We start from the raw sequence: 15,170 nt of genomic DNA, 5'->3' as shown, positions 1-15,170 counted from the left end.
ATTATACTAAATATTTTTAAGGAGTAATATAGTCCTATTTTAAATATAATTTAGTAGTAAATTAATAATAATAACTATATTATAATACCCCTTGCAAGGCTTAAACTAGGAGGGGGGTATTATCATGGGCTAGTGCCTGGTAGGGTTGCAGGCTAGAGCCCGCCCACGTGACACTAGCATGTTAACGCGGAAGAACACGCGTGGAGAACTTCTCTTTTTCAAGCTTTTTATACACAGTTCATGGCCTAGTTAAATTAAATATAAGTCTTACTTCAGCCCTTTACATTAATAATTTTAAAAAACTTATATATAAGTATAAAAAAGGTCTCTTATATTAATTTAATAAATAAATAGTATTACCTAATATACTAATATATTATTACTTTTCTACCTTTATTTTCTATTCCTATTTTTAGTATTTAACAAGAATGTTAGTCTTGTAAACCCCCTATATTATTAATAATACTTTTAACCACCAATAGCTAAGGGAATTACATAACCACTATGTTTACTAGGTTAACCACTTCATGCAACTTCTACTTACTGGCAATACCTTTTCTGTCTTCTAGCTTAACACAACCACTAATATAATGAATTCAGATCACCGCCTAAAACGTCGTTTAACAAAGGTGTAGGGCATGACACCTGCGTAGATCATCTATTCTAACCTAAAGAGGTCTAGTAATGCAACACATCAAAGATATAAGCACAGAATAGTGGCGAAAGCCAATCTTGAAGTAGAGAAACAGTAATGTTTGCACTACTGACTAAAATGTATTAGAATTTGGCTTTGATATGAGTTTGTCACTCAGATTCACTGCTGTGAATGTCTTTGGAAGTTTGACACTTTGGAAGACATTAATATCATCTCATGTTCTCCAGAGGGGCTACACTCACGTGTTGAACTTGGCTTTCAGGGTTTCTATGACCTCCTTCCAGTCTTGATGCGCAGTGAGACTGCGTCGTGGGGCACAGCCAATCGCATGTCTGGAATCAAGGTGCACATCCAAGGGATCAAAAGCATGGCAGCCGGGACTGATGGAAATTCGAATAGAATATGAACTGGTTGAGGCTTCACAGTCTCTGGCCTCATAAAGTTCAAAGCAGATCTGAGAGAGATAGTCCAATTCCGGTATAGCAGAGCGGGCTATTTTGGTCTGAATGCCTCCCTCGAGTATACAGTTCAATAGCGTATAGATATGCGATTCTTTGGTAAAGTAGAACACTGACTTTGCATCCGAAGAAGCCTGGACCTCTTCAAGGTCTCTCACTATCTCCTGCAGTAGTGGCAGAGATGTCAACAGTCCAATCTCCAGTTTCTCAGTGTCCGTGATACCGTATTCCTGAGGAGTCACATAATCAAAGAGGACCTTCGCCAGCTTGTAGAGTTCCCTCAATTTAGACAGCCTGGAGTCCAGCTTGGTCTTAGACGAGTTAGAGCCTGGATATAGCTTGAAATAATGATCGTAAGAATCGTCGAGTGCCCGTAGATGCGGTATGGACGACTCAAAGGCATGCATTCGCCTCCTTAAGCCTAGTCGATGAGCGAGAGTCTGGTTCTCAGAGTGCTGCTCGTCGATCTCCTTCTGGCCAGCAACGCCTTCATAGTTGCTGATTTTGGGATCCGCAGGGGCATCCTTGCGAGAGACTCTTCTGCGACTAACGTCTGTGGAGTCCTCATCGCTCTCATCAGCATCAGGGGGTGTGAAAACCCATTCAAGAATTTGGCGATTATGAAGTGCATCAAACTTCATACTATCGTACAGCTCAGACAACTTGCTGGGGTCGACCTTTTCTGTGTCGCAGAACTCGGCGAAAAGCTTCTCCCATCTCTCCTTGAAAAGCATTGGATCCTCGCCAGTACACCACCGCCCTTGGATAGCAGCATACGCTGGATTTTCAGGAGAAAATGCAGCAGCAGAACGCGATGTCCCTGATTCATCCGTACGCTCGTCCACATGAGAAGGGCCCAGAGTCTCGCCGTTTAACTTCTGAAAATTATGCCTCATTACATCCCGGTGAAATTTCATCAACTCAACAACTGTTGCCAAGACGACAGAAGGTTCAGGGATATTTTCTTTCGGCCACGTGAATTGAGAAGGTGCAGACCCCTCCCGTAAAAGTAATTTGAGCTTCTTCTTCACCTTGTCCATCAAGTCCTTCGCTGCATTAGAATCATCCAGAAGATCTTTCCTTACCTGAATGAAATCCTCCGGAATTTCCTTTTGATCGAGAAAAGAACAAGCCCATATTTGGGCTTTGTGCTCACGTTAGAGAGGGCAGGTAAATTTGATGGGCAGACTCAAACTTACAGCTTGTACTCACTCTCCTCTCTGAGCTAGTGAAAATTCGAACATTGTCCAATGCTTCCTTGTTCATCAACTTTAAATCGTCACGCATATTGAGACCGAGGTCCTGGGACTGATAACGAGCTGCATGAGTTGGCTCACCACCCCATTTGATCACAAGTTGAAGCTTATCCAAGATAAGGTCATTCTCGGCGGCCGAAAACCTCGAAAATGTGGCTCCAGAAATCGAATCACTCCTCGTCTGCGGTCTGCTCGCGTTCCCATTGTCCGAAAGAGCGTCACTTGGCAATGGAGACCCAGGATAGTCGACATCCCGTTCAACCTCACAGGGTGTCTCTGCATTTTTTGACCCTTCCCCTTCTTGTGACTCTCGACGCTTGAACATAGGCTTGATTTGCACTTTGGTTCCAGGCCAGCCACCCTTTTTCTCCAACGAGGTACGCAGCAATCTTAATTTATCTGCATCCTCAAGCCCTTGTTCCATCGCGAGGTTGACAGCATCCGATACACTTCGGAGGGCGGATTCACCTTTGATCACAACTTCTTCTTGGTGCCCCTTCAATAAGTCAATGAATGGTTGGCTATGAAAGGTGAATTTGAACTTTTGTTTTGGTGTTCGATCGGCGTGTCTGATAACCGCGACCATGCCCTTCAGTTTCCAGGAATGTTTAGACGCAGGCGGGGGCGGATTTCCCTCAATCGATGAAGAATGATTTGTACCCTTGGGAGTCTGTGTACTGGGAGAGGCACATTTTTCTGTATTCGCACTTTCAAGACCATGGTTATAGTCCATGCCGTCGGTATTTGGGACTGCAAGGCTTGAATGCAAGGACTCCGAGGACCCGAGTTCTGGAATTCGTTGCTGCTGTTGATTCCCATTCGATTTCAAGGAGCCCGGCGATTTGAGAAGCGTCCTCAACGCATGTCGGTGTGATACCGAATGCCTCCAGGAATGATGGTTGGGGTCTGGGGATGACGCTTCGGATGCATCTAGGATTCCTTCACGCCTGCGCTTATCACAGATAAACGTCTCCCTCAGTATACTGGCGCATCTGTCATAGTAATCATTGTTGTCTTTGACAAAACTCCAGCCATTGACATCAATAACGTAGCTCCTTTCACCAACTCGAAGCATATCAAAGCCGCAAATCCTCTGCCCGAAACCGGAGGAAATTTTTGAAGCTACGGATGCCTCTTCCTTGCTCAGCTTGGTGATGTACCGGAGCTCCTTCCCATGGGTATTACGGCGAACAAGTCCGTCAACGACAGGAGACTTTCGGGTTTCTGCATGACAGAAATCTGGTCCAACTGTATATGCCTTGACATCTTCCGCATTATCCACCCTTAGAAATTGTTCGTAAATGTAGCTCGAACCCTCTTCTGTGACCGATCGAGGGATTGTAAGTTTTGGGTCGTATTCAGAACTCTTGTTTCCGACTTTTCGAAATAGTCGCCTGCCGCCACCGCCGTACTGTTGGTCATTGGAAAAATAGATATGTATGTTATGATTTTCCCCGCTTACTGGCTTCTCAACAAATGGCTTCCTGAATTGTTTGCCGTCAATGATGAGTGAATCGTTGTCCTCAGACATCGAAACGCTTTTCGTAATGGAAGTGCCCCCACCAGTCCCGTCCGCAGGACCGTCGAGTTTCACACCCGTAAGGTTGTATACATGCTGCGCAAGTTCTGGAGACTCTAGGGTTGGACCACCATCTCGATTGACTTCAATCCTCTTTGGAGTAGGAACGCTCATATGGTCCAGAATACGCAAGCACAATCGTCGATCCCATAGTATCTTCTGCATGGGCAAATCATTGACGCAGAAAGGCTTCCTCAACCTTGCATAAGCGATGGCTTTATCTAGCGGAAAGCCATCTGAGAAGAAAGCGATGAGAAAGTCGCATACTGGCCAGTTTTCCACGGCTTCATCGAGAATAACCTTATCGCCAAAGACAATCACTTCGAAATCGCCTTTGGATTGCAGACGGGTGAGAATGTTTTGACTGGGCTTACTCCGGGCCTTTACATCCAGAGCGCAGACACCGATTTTTCCCAGATGCGCAGGGGCGAATTCTGCCTCACTCATCGAGCTCGCTGCGGTACTCCCGCTTAGTCTCCTGGGCGCCCGGCTTGACGATCGAGTAGAAGAACGTGTTTTTCGACCCTGCACTTCGTAGCCATTATCAGACCTACCAACATTGGGCTGGGGAGCTTGTATATTATTGTTATTTCCCTTTGAAGTACTTGATGCCGATGAGTGGCACGGCGAACTGCCTGAGGGCCTCTCCTCATTAGGGCCAGAGTTGGGTGCCGAAAAAGTGGGCTTAACGGAGGCCCCCAGACCGCTGGGGGCACCACTGCTATGAACACTTGTACTATCCATTCGAATAATGCGAGGAAGTTGGACAAAAGAAGTGCTGATGATGTTGTCCCGTTGTCGGGGGGGAAGGATGCAAGCGGGGGTTCGGAATGAACGCGAACGTCCAAGCAGAGTTACTCTCACGGAATATCACCTAGAAAAGTCCAAGCGTACACGAAATTTGGGCCAATAGCCGAGGGCAAGCGAGACACTCTTAGCGACAGGGAACGACTCGAATCTGCATATCGCTTGAAACCTAGAGCGGAGCACAAGAGTGAAATCAAGTCGGAATGAACTAGCTGTAGCTATCCCCGATGATCTGGTTTTCTGTAAGCGGGTGCGAAGATTGTCGGACACTGTGGTAGCCGGAACAGGAGTCTGTAGTTGGTTGTTTTCGAGGCCTCGAGTCTTGAGAGACCGTCTGTTTCTCTGGTGCGGCCAGGAAGGTAGTTACAAGGGACCATCGCCACAGTGGCCCCACTGGGTTACTGTAATGCCAATTGCAACCATTCTCGCCATTGGGACGTCTTATTGTCCATACTTTATAGAAATGAACTAGGTTTGGACCTAGCACGGTGGGCTGCGCGCCGCTGCGGTAATGATGTGGGCTTCCTTGTATGCATGAAGAAGAGACTAGATAGGTTCAGGCAAAGGTGATATGTAGCCCTACTCCCTAGCCGTCTGCAGGCTTGAGCCTCGATCACTACTACTGGCTCGGGCACTGACTCGGGCACCCGCGTGGGGCTTACAGAGCGGAAGGGTTCGAGGCCCGGCGCTACCTCAGGTAAATTGCTACGCCGTACTCCCCGGTGGGTATAAAAGAGTACAAAGCTACTGTGTTGATCGGTAACACTTTATTACCAATTTTATGGGTATATTGTATATTACTGCAAAGTAGAGATTGGCTTCAAGTTGATTTGCGAAGAGCCTTGATTTTTAATCATGTAATAGCTCTTTGACCTGGAAACTCCATAATTTTAACAGCACACGTTGCTTTCATTAACCTGTAGGTGACTACTCAAAAAGCCAGTAGTCAAATATTCCGGCCAATAGGGTGCTCACACCATGGAGAAGTCTTCCTTAGAAGTTTTGATCACGCTTTCAACATCAAGGCCGTGAGGAGTTACTAGGATCTTTTGTGCACCATGCATCTACGATTACACGTTTTTGTTGCTATATAACAGTTCAACCATCCCATTGGCTATGCTATGTTTCTGCTTATACTGGACACTGTTATCGCAGTGCCATTGCGAGGATGCGAGATACCTCGAAAGCCACCCCCTGGCTACCTTGGCGTGATACATTATATGATTGACAGGTTCTCCTCCGCACCGTACTTCTGACTCGGTGTCTGAATAATGCTTGGCTTAACTCCTTTGGCCTTCGATCAGAAGACGGTTCCGCCCTCCCATGGTGTTCGGTAGATATGGGTATTCGTGGAATTTGCAAAGGGGTGCATCCAGCCAAGCAGCAGCGCTGCTATCTGTTCTTGGCCCGGATACAGCGAACTTGTGTCAATCAATTGGCAGAGATGTATAGAACTATAGGAGCCATAGAGAGTCTTTGTTAGAATTTGCTTCAATATACCAGAAAAGGTGAGTGTGTACCGTTATTCCCTCGTATAAAAGCATCTCCGTAGCTGCGCGTCAGCTGCCCGCTGACATATTCCTGGGACTTCTCCAGGGCAATGTTCATATAGCCATCTACTGACTGTAATTCGCCTATCACTGGATGTTAGTCGCTCTAAGACTCTGCTCACACCTAGACCGTATAGGAACCTTTGTATACAACACCCGAGTTTAGCTTGACCGTCACGGGAGCCCCCAGTATCTCGCTCAGGAAAGCGGAGGGATCCTTCCCTTCGGATGGTGCACCATTCTCCATCCTCAATTACCACTTGTTTGCTTTTCTTTGGGTATACCGGAAAAAGACGCTGTAGAGGCCGATGGATTTGAGTCGCGCTCTTGTGAGGGGCCGGGAGGGAGAACTTGAGAAAAGCGGGCACGTGCGGGCTGTGGCTGCCAGAAGCAACAGCCGCAGTCCTCGCCGTCCGCTGTCCCCGACACAATCACAGGCTCACAGCTAGCTTCCACTTGCCTGCGGCACGGTGGACAATCATTCCTCGAGGGAACATCGAAGTCCGGGTTATTCTATCTATGACATGTTACGACAATTGCAGCTTAATAGACTGCATGACGCTCTCTTTTCGCCAATCAGTTTTTCCTTCACAAGAAAAGCTCAAGACCACCACTGCCTACCTTCTGTCTAGTCAACATTGTTCAATGATATCTACACCCCGCAATGCCCTCGTATTTCAATAAGCCTTCATGGGCAACTCGAGGGGTTGAAAATGAGGATACTGAGTTCTACCGCCGTGCTGAACAAACCTACAAAGACATCGTCGCCACAAATATAAACGCGCGCCAACGACGAGAAGACTCCACCAGAAAAAATACTCCGCACAAACGGCAGCGCCTTTCAGACTCAACGAAAGATGGATATGCCACAAAACCAAATGTGGAACAAGTCACATACACTAGAAGCCCTACTGGAATGGAAAGCTCGCCAGCTCCGCAGGACAGAAACCTAAGTCCTGATCGACCCTCGACGTTTCATCAAGTATCGCAGGATACTCAAGGGCCTCCTGCCACAAACTCGCATGATCTCACGCCCGTGACATCTGAAGCCTCGCATAAGGGCGCCCTGGCGGACTCCAAATCCTTTTCACCTTCTCATTTTGTAAACGACGAAGCAGTAGATGCCCACGTCAAAAGTCAGCTAGATGACGCGAACGCCATCGCTGATAGAGGTGCATCTCGTAGTGAGGGACACACTGCTCAAGACAATACTGTTGTGCAAATTCTCATTACCTCTCAAATCCCAGCATCGAAATCTCTAATAGTTCACCGCAAGATGTCACAGTCCCTGAAAGGAGTACGCCTTGCATGGTGCGAACGCCAGGGGCTACCCAAAGAACTTGCCTCGACAGTGTTTTTGACTTGGAAAGGCAAAAGGCTATTTGACGTTACCACCTGTAGAAGCTTGAACATCGAGACACAAGGCTCCTTTACTAAGGAATTGTCTCTCTTCGACGATCACTTCAGTAACCCAGATGGCTACCGGGTGCACATGGAGGCTGTTACTGAAGAGATGCTTGCGGCTGGGCGTGGGTTGTCACTAGGAACAGCAGAAGTTGTTCCAACATCCATTACGTCCGCTCACTCTGAAACCGAACCGCAAACCCAGCATGAAATTACCCTCAAATGTCCGGAATTGGATGACTTCAAGATTTGCGTCTCATCGGCAACACGTGCCTCTCAAGTCGTCGGAGCCTTCTGTAAATCACGATGTATTTCTTCTAACTCAACCGTATATCTTGCCTTCGACGGTGACCGCTTGGATCCTGATTCTTGTTTATCAGACTATGGGATCACTGACGGCGATATGATTGAAGCTATTGTCAGGAAAGGACCGTGACCGGTGGTGCTATGCGTTGGGATTTCTCAACTTGTCATACCCTACATCGATACTTCTGGTTGCTACAGCGGTTGAATGTTGGGGTCAGCGTAGGGTCGGTATCTCGTTCTTCTAATGTGTTATGTATTATAAAAATTTGAAGCTGTCATTTACCGACTGGCCTTGAGTAACGCGAATCAGACATTGGAGTAAATGCTCGATATGTGTTGTGCGTGGTAATCAAGGGTTATTTGCTTGAGTACGCGTTCCAAAAGGTATTTAGGGCACCTTTTCAGCAACCTAAGCAAGCATAGTGGCATCTTCTCCGGCTTGATAGAGCTTGGATGAAGTACTTTGATCAACAAATAAGAAGTCTACTATAACTCCTGCAAAACCTCGAGCAATGGAAGCAGTCCCAGTGACCTTGAAATCAAAGTACGTACGGGCTCAATGATAAGAGTTTATCGATAAGCCTTGTGGTGTGGGGGCGGGGCGATTTTCGCGAACCTCGACACAAATTTGACGCGACAACAAAGATTTAACCTCTTGATCTTGTATGCCCTCTGTCATCTGCATAGTTTCGGCAGCCCACTAAATATGAAGCTGCTTACTGTCAACTTCTTGACATGTGCTGTTAAGACCTGCAAAGGTTCCCCCGCGTCTTTCCCTCTTCACTTCCGCGATGTCGATTTAGAGCTACAAGACGTGGATTTTCAACCGGATTTCGTCCGTAATATCATACCACGTGTTGATTGGAAAGGCCTGCAACAAATGGCAAGCGAGGTGCGTATGTTTTAGACTTTGGTCTTACTTCCGGACATTGCGCGCGCTCTCGGAGAACTGACTGGCTTAATCCATCAAGCTCAATTTCCCAAACATTCCAGAAACGAAGCCGGAAGGCGCAGCACTCGATGATGAGCAACTTCTGAAAGATCTTCATCGTCTACTGTTAGAAACGCAAGTTGCGGAGGGAAAGCTTATCTGTGGGAACTGTGGGCATGAATATATGATCAAAGAAGGGATCGCAAACTTCCTGCTTCCCAGTCACCTAGGTTCGACTTTCTCCATTTTAAATACCGCGGTGTAACTGACGTGCTGGTCCTGACAGTGTGATTGCACCACCATCAAATTTATGAAAATCTGTCTATTGCCCTGTCGTTTCAGACACTCTAGAGACAGGGATAGATTTGTTCTTACAATCATGATACGAGTCCAAAAATCACAGATTCGCGGCTGAAAGCTTGACCTCTCCACGTTTGGTAGTCCCTTCAAGGTCTATCCGAGTCCTCAATTGTCTCTCACTGGAACATAAGTGCGGAAAATCTCCTATGATACAGAGCAGTTGCAAGTTATACATAACCCGTGACACACCACCACCCATCTTCAATTCGGAAAATGAGGACCAATTGCAACCAACAAATGCATATCCCATCCGGAACGCCCCTAATTAATAAGCACAACACCATTGCCGGGCCGTATGATCGTGAAAGAAGCCTTGTAGGGCTTGAAATGTCATGGAGAACAGTGCTTTGTCCATATTCGAACATAAAATTGGATTGACGCTCGGCGTTCGACGGCCAACGGGAACCTCAATTCAGGAATCCTTTACACCCGGCTGAGCCGCAAAGGCACGGAATTCTATCATCGCTATCCCATTCCCTCTCAAATTTGTAGTCGTAGGTTAACTCTTCGTCTGGAAAAGAAATCAGTTTAAGTCCACTATTCAAGTCTGGCAACAGGAAAACTCACCCCGTTCAATATCCCTCAGGGCGTAGATGACGATACGCTTGCTCCCGTCAACCTTGATGATCTTTGCTGTGCAGTTGGGCGTACAGCTATGATTTATGAACCTAGCTATGCCACCTCTTTTCGTGGCATCAATAACTGTGTTTTCGTCGATGCGAAAGAGATAACTACTGCCGATGCCGCTCTTCAAGTATCGTCGTTCCCTCATATCGGCAACTTGTTGCCGCACTTTCTCCCCCACATATTCAATGATCATTTCGTTCGCAGATATGTTGACCTCGGCATAAAGGCCCCAATTATGAATAGCCGACCGTGCGAAGCGCACCGGTTTTTTGCGCTTCTTCAACTGGTTGAAACGAAGGACGTCGCTGTCACCACTTTGGGCTGGAAGAGCTTGCTTTTGAGCATTAATATCAGCAATGAGCCTGCGGTTATTGACCCTTGTCGACCGAGAAGTCGATTTTGAGATGGTTTTCGCTGCTGCAATCCGAGCTGCCTCAGCAGCAGCGTTTTGCGGGTCATGTTTAGCCTTCGCCTCGCGCTCTTCACGGGCCCTTTGAACCTTGATACGATGAGGGAGATATTTCGACTTTTCCGATTCAAGGATCCTCTTTCTTCCTTCAGTCCGAGCAGCTCCTGTTGTATTCGGAACATAATAGCCATCAATGATCGCAGGCTGCCGGGTGGGCCCTGCATCGCCGCGCAAATTGAGAGCCTTGATTTCTTTCTGCCTCCATGCCCACGCTGATAGGTTGCCGACAAGAGATCTTGGTTGCTTCTCCAATAGTCTGCGCAAGAATAGCAGATCTTCCTCGTCCTTTATAAAGCTCTGCCAGCCATCAAGGTCTAGGGTAATGCTGTTATCGTCATCGACAATCGGACGAGGTTCGTCGCTGGAAACCCCCCATTCGGCTTCCCGCCTGGTCCCGTCCCGGCGTTCAAGTTCTTTGACCCCATCATCAATCGCGCGCAACGCATGGTCGTAACTTGAAGCCTTTCTCTCTGGTCCTTCTGGGCTGAGCAGATTGACGCCTTTGTCTAAACCTTCTAACAACGTCTTGTTGTCTAAGTGTGTCGATTTCTCAGCCAAATTGAGGATGATATTGTTGCTAACGCTCTCCAAAGCCAGAGGTTCCTCAACCCTTTGCTCATCTTCACCAATGGTGTGAGAGCCATCATCTTCCTTCTGTTTCTTGCGTTGGTCGATACTTTCAGTGGCCCTTTTTCTCTTTCGAGAGGGAGAATAAGCCTGATCAGTGGCTTTCAAGTCTATGGCCTCGGATTGTTGCAGGTTGGCATCGTCAAGTTTCTCAGTTGTAGCCTCTAATGCTTCGGTGGTACCCTCATCAGCATCATCGGACTCGGTTCCAGAGCTCATTCGACTAGGGGGACGACTGTCCTGATCATCGGTGTCTCTAGAGAGTGGAGTGTGGTCATCATCCGAATATTCTTCATCGTGGAGCTGTTGGAACCGATGATAAAGTGGCCGAACTTCTCTTTTTCGCAGAGGTTGTTTGCGTCTCTCATCTAAGAAAGCGGTATCCGTACGGTCGAGACGATGAGCTTTTCGTATTCGGGGGAGGGCGGATAGAATGTTGCGGCCAGATGCGGTGGATGCAAGCCGAGTACCGGAAATCTTCGAGAATGGGTCAGGCGTAGTGTCCCGGCTGTCGAAATCGAGGCGAACCATGGGCCGTTTAGTCCCTTCTGGATCAGCAATTCCTAATTGCTTTCTTCTCAAGGCATGTCGCTCTGGATCCAGGTAGTCATACAAGGCTGGACCAGCGACGCGTGCCTTGACATCCTCAAGTAACTTGTCTGTCACATCCTTCACTATGATAGCCAGCACTTCCATGGAGGGGTCCAAGTCCAGCGCTCTTTGCTTCTTTTCTTCTTCAATATCCAGCTCTGCCACTTTTTTGAACCGCTCGGCTTCCGCTTTGGCCCGTCGTTCTAGCTTTAATCGTTCGGGACTAGGGCTGCGTTCGTAATGAGGGTTGCCGTAGGGTTGGCTTTCCATGTTCATTATGTACGTGAAAAGCGGCTTCATATGACACAGTTTGTAGCACCGTTCGGTCTCCTCTTCGCCGCGCCGGGAATTCTCGAATAGAATATAGTACCCGGTTTTGTCACATCGAATATCTGTCCAGCCGAAAACCTTAAGCCGTTTTTTTAGGTGCGGCACAGTCGAGCTCAGGACGGGGACATAGCAATGTGCGATAAAGATATAAGGGTCACGCTTTATCTGGCTCAGTATGGGCGTTTCTTCAATGAGTGATGGGATTGCTGGTTTCACGAAGCTTGCTCTGGGTCCTTCGGGAATGGTCGACAAGGGATTCGTGGAGCTTCTCCCAGAGGGGCCCTTTGGAGCTGTTGATGGGGGTCCGTCATTGTTCGTCTGATCTTCCGGTTTAGGCTCATCCACGGCCGGAAAATCGTTCTTTGAACCCATCCTCTGGGCTTCAGTTGCCTTCAAAGCCAGTTTCGCAGATAACTGTCCATCGCGGTCCAATTCGACCTTGATGCGGCGAACACCAATGCGTTGTCCTTTCTTGCATTCATAGTATGCGCGCTTTGCTGCACTCGCCGCAGAAACCGCGCCACCACCGTGGAAGGAGATACTATCCTTGTACTTGACAGAACATATTCCGAGGAAGCTGCCGGTTTGGGGATCCGTGCGGTTGTTGATTTCCGCGATGTCCCCAAAGCTCGAGAAAAGCGCATTGATGGCCGCAAGTGTTGTCAATGCGTCGAATCCTGTCACGACGATCTGAACAGGTGGTCCGGGGCCTACCGTGTTGTTCGGATCATAAGGCCAGTGCTTAAGCACGTACGGTGCGGGTCTATATTTGGTTTTCTGCCTGCATCCTGCGCCTCGAGTGTAATTCTGAACCTTCAATCGGGGGTCCGCTACTGTCTCCTGTTCATCGCCAACGATGATATCCACATAGCAAGGCTTCCTGCGCTTGTCCTTGGATGAAGCTTTATCCGGATCATGTACCAGCTTGCAGCCTCTGACGAAATCGATACGGTGCCTTTGCGGCTTTGGCGTTGGAGTAGGAGGTGTGTGAAGCGGGGTCATCGTGCCCTTTGGTTCAGCTTCTTTTAGTACTTTTGGGTCCGCCTGCGTAGATTCAGCTAGTGCCTTCGCTTGAGAGGGGCTCAGTCTGTTGTGTGGTGACGATTCTGCGTTTGTCAGCGGCGTGAGAGTATCCATGCGAGTCCCATTCGACGAGCCTGTACCGGGCCCTGACGAATTGACCGCCGGCGTGTTCGCCTCCCCAGGACTGGCCGATCCATCTCGCTTGCGCTTCGTCAAGTCTACCCGCGGCTCTGATATTGAGTCCAAGGAGCCATTGCCGAGAATTGCTTCCTCAGCCGTCTTGGATCGGGGAGAACCAGTGTATTGATCACCAGCATGTTCCCTGTCGAGGTGAGCCCTTGGCCGTTGTCGCTCCTTGGAGACTTTAGTTCGCTTTTGCTGAATGACTGACGGGGCTGTTGGAAAGAAGTCTGCGAAGCCTGCGGAAGAGCGAGACATAATGAGATATGGCTACAAGCCAAAACCGGAATCACTGCCACCAGCTGGTAGCATCCTTGAAGTTTCCTACCAACAAAAAGTGGATGATAAACCAAAAACCACTTCAGGCGCAGAAGCAGTAGATTCCGAAGAGTTCGGAGGTAAGAAGTGACCAGAACGAAGATCGATGATAGCGGATGCACTGCAAGAGCTAAAAATCGGATTCAAATGCGTGTTCAGCTATATAAGGAGGAGAGTCAAGAGCTTAGGTTGAGGCGGATTTGAGAGCGACCGCTCGCATCCGTTCTTAACCTCCCAACGCGATGGCGACGCGAACGAGGCTGTTCACAAAGGGAGATGTGGCGCGAAAAGTGATTGCCGTACGGCACCGCACGTTTAGGCTAGTGTCCAGCTCAAACAACGAGTAACGCATATAAATCCGAGATATTTCACGTTTTATGATGGCCCTGCTTGGGGTTGAGGGAAAAGGATCAAGGAAGTAAAATTGGCAAGGGAAGGGAAAAGTCAAGGCGGTCGACGGGGAGTCGGGTTCGCCCTCGTCCCTTCAAACTTGTTTCCAACACTTCCAGGCTGGCCTCCTTGAGTAGGTAGTTTGCTCTCAATGCAGAGCAACCTGTCAAGGACATCCCTATCCAAGACATGAGAAGCTCCAATTTGATGGTGCAAGGTTTTACTATACAGAGCAACGATTGGTAAAGATTGATTGCATTGACGTTCTCGCTAACCACATGAAGACGGACAAAGCCTCCACGACCGTTACTAGCAACGAGGTGCCACTATCATATATGCCTCTATTAGGTGGAGAAAGAGGCTCACATCTTCCAGAACAACCCTCATCCCCGTGCCATGTATGCTTGACAGGCGGACTCGCCGATGGTTGCATTTCAGCTCAGTCCCCGGGCTAGTATGGGAATAAGAGGCCACATGTCAAAACGTATAAAATTTGGGGGGCAATGAGCGGCAGCGACAAGGAATGTAGAAACAGGAGGGATTTTGTTGGGATTTTGATAATGAGCTTCTAAAGAAGTCCAGGACAGCGCCCGAGATCCAGAGATACCCAGGTAGATAGCCCTCGAGTAGCCACTACCTAAGGAGGTACAGCGTCATGTTAAACTAACCACATTGGGACATTCACTTCACTAATGCTTCTAAGGTGGTCTACATATAGTATCAATAATGCCAGTACTTAGTACTATGTATTACCTGTTTACAACGCGCTTTGTACCTGCTGATTGGCCAAGTGAATGTACTCTCTACCGTGCCACTTGGTATTATTAGAAATAGCTGCGTGGTCGATAAGATCGGCCAATGAACATCACATTGGCCGTTGGTACAGTATGTCTAAAAATGATTTTACCTCCAACTGCTATAGTAAGAATCAGTTATGGAGAGTACAAGTATTTTGAAGGTACCTATTACCATGTTCTTCCTGTTTACAAGCAAAGTATACCTACAGCCCAAAATGAATTCACCTGCAAAGTTGCCACACTCTTCTTTTACCACCCTCGAAATTGAAAGTAGCAAATTCAAAACTCCAGAGGAGGGGGTTATTGCTGGCAATCTAGGTTTGTCAACTTGCACACCTTTGCCACAGGGGATCCCCAACTTGGCGTTGAATAGCGGCATCTCTGCCTCAGGCCTTCTGCCCCCGGATGGGATGGTTGCCTCAGCTGGGCAGTAGACGGTGTCTGGTAAGACTACAAAGCATGTTGTCATAGTCTGTTTTTATTGCTTCCAAGGCGTATATACGGGCACAATT

General features: G+C 48.0%; 5 protein-coding genes across 5 annotated transcripts; 2 read left to right on the top strand and 3 right to left on the bottom strand.

Moving 5' to 3' along the window:
* Positions 1 to 391: 391 nt before the first annotated feature.
* Positions 392 to 5,274, bottom strand: BDV14DRAFT_180575 (inositol polyphosphate kinase VIP1). Its single transcript, XM_073769929.1, has 3 exons — positions 2,313 to 5,274; positions 898 to 2,257; positions 392 to 846 (listed from the first exon to the last, which is right to left on the bottom strand). The coding sequence occupies exons 1-3, from the start codon at positions 4,690 to 4,692 to the stop codon at positions 768 to 770; spliced, it is 3,819 nt and encodes a 1,272-aa protein (XP_073624440.1). The 5' UTR covers positions 4,693 to 5,274; the 3' UTR covers positions 392 to 767.
* A 499-nt stretch (positions 5,275 to 5,773) lies between these two features.
* Positions 5,774 to 6,690, bottom strand: BDV14DRAFT_180574 (U4/U6-U5 snRNP complex subunit LSM6). The gene is made up of 3 exons (XM_073769928.1): positions 6,447 to 6,690; positions 6,276 to 6,389; positions 5,774 to 6,209 (listed from the first exon to the last, which is right to left on the bottom strand). The coding sequence occupies exons 1-3, from the start codon at positions 6,550 to 6,552 to the stop codon at positions 6,187 to 6,189; spliced, it is 243 nt and encodes an 80-aa protein (XP_073624439.1). The 5' UTR covers positions 6,553 to 6,690; the 3' UTR covers positions 5,774 to 6,186.
* A 44-nt stretch (positions 6,691 to 6,734) lies between these two features.
* Positions 6,735 to 8,661, top strand: BDV14DRAFT_180573 (ubiquitin-2 like Rad60 SUMO-like-domain-containing protein). The gene has a single exon (XM_073769927.1). The coding sequence runs from the start codon at positions 6,970 to 6,972 to the stop codon at positions 8,143 to 8,145; it is 1,176 nt and encodes a 391-aa protein (XP_073624438.1). The 5' UTR covers positions 6,735 to 6,969; the 3' UTR covers positions 8,146 to 8,661.
* A 3-nt stretch (positions 8,662 to 8,664) lies between these two features.
* On the top strand, positions 8,665 to 9,896 carry BDV14DRAFT_180572 (RNA methylation protein TRM112). Its single transcript, XM_073769926.1, has 5 exons — positions 8,665 to 8,905; positions 8,985 to 9,174; positions 9,231 to 9,712; positions 9,786 to 9,817; positions 9,874 to 9,896. The coding sequence occupies exons 1-3, from the start codon at positions 8,722 to 8,724 to the stop codon at positions 9,235 to 9,237; spliced, it is 381 nt and encodes a 126-aa protein (XP_073624437.1). The 5' UTR covers positions 8,665 to 8,721; the 3' UTR covers positions 9,238 to 9,712; positions 9,786 to 9,817; positions 9,874 to 9,896.
* set1 (histone methyltransferase SET1) lies at positions 9,183 to 13,747 on the bottom strand. The gene is made up of 2 exons (XM_073765981.1): positions 9,874 to 13,747; positions 9,183 to 9,817 (listed from the first exon to the last, which is right to left on the bottom strand). The coding sequence occupies exons 1-2, from the start codon at positions 13,409 to 13,411 to the stop codon at positions 9,714 to 9,716; spliced, it is 3,642 nt and encodes a 1,213-aa protein (XP_073624436.1). The 5' UTR covers positions 13,412 to 13,747; the 3' UTR covers positions 9,183 to 9,713.
* Between the last annotated feature and the right edge of the window lie 1,423 nt (positions 13,748 to 15,170).

The sequence above is a fragment of the Aspergillus stella-maris genome (genome assembly GCF_047715825.1).
Source record: "Aspergillus stella-maris strain CBS 113639 unplaced genomic scaffold BDV14scaffold_64, whole genome shotgun sequence".
Taxonomy (NCBI): domain Eukaryota; kingdom Fungi; phylum Ascomycota; class Eurotiomycetes; order Eurotiales; family Aspergillaceae; genus Aspergillus; species Aspergillus stella-maris.
Note: the sequence above shows the minus strand (reverse complement) of the source record. Positions and strands in the feature narration are given on the sequence as shown.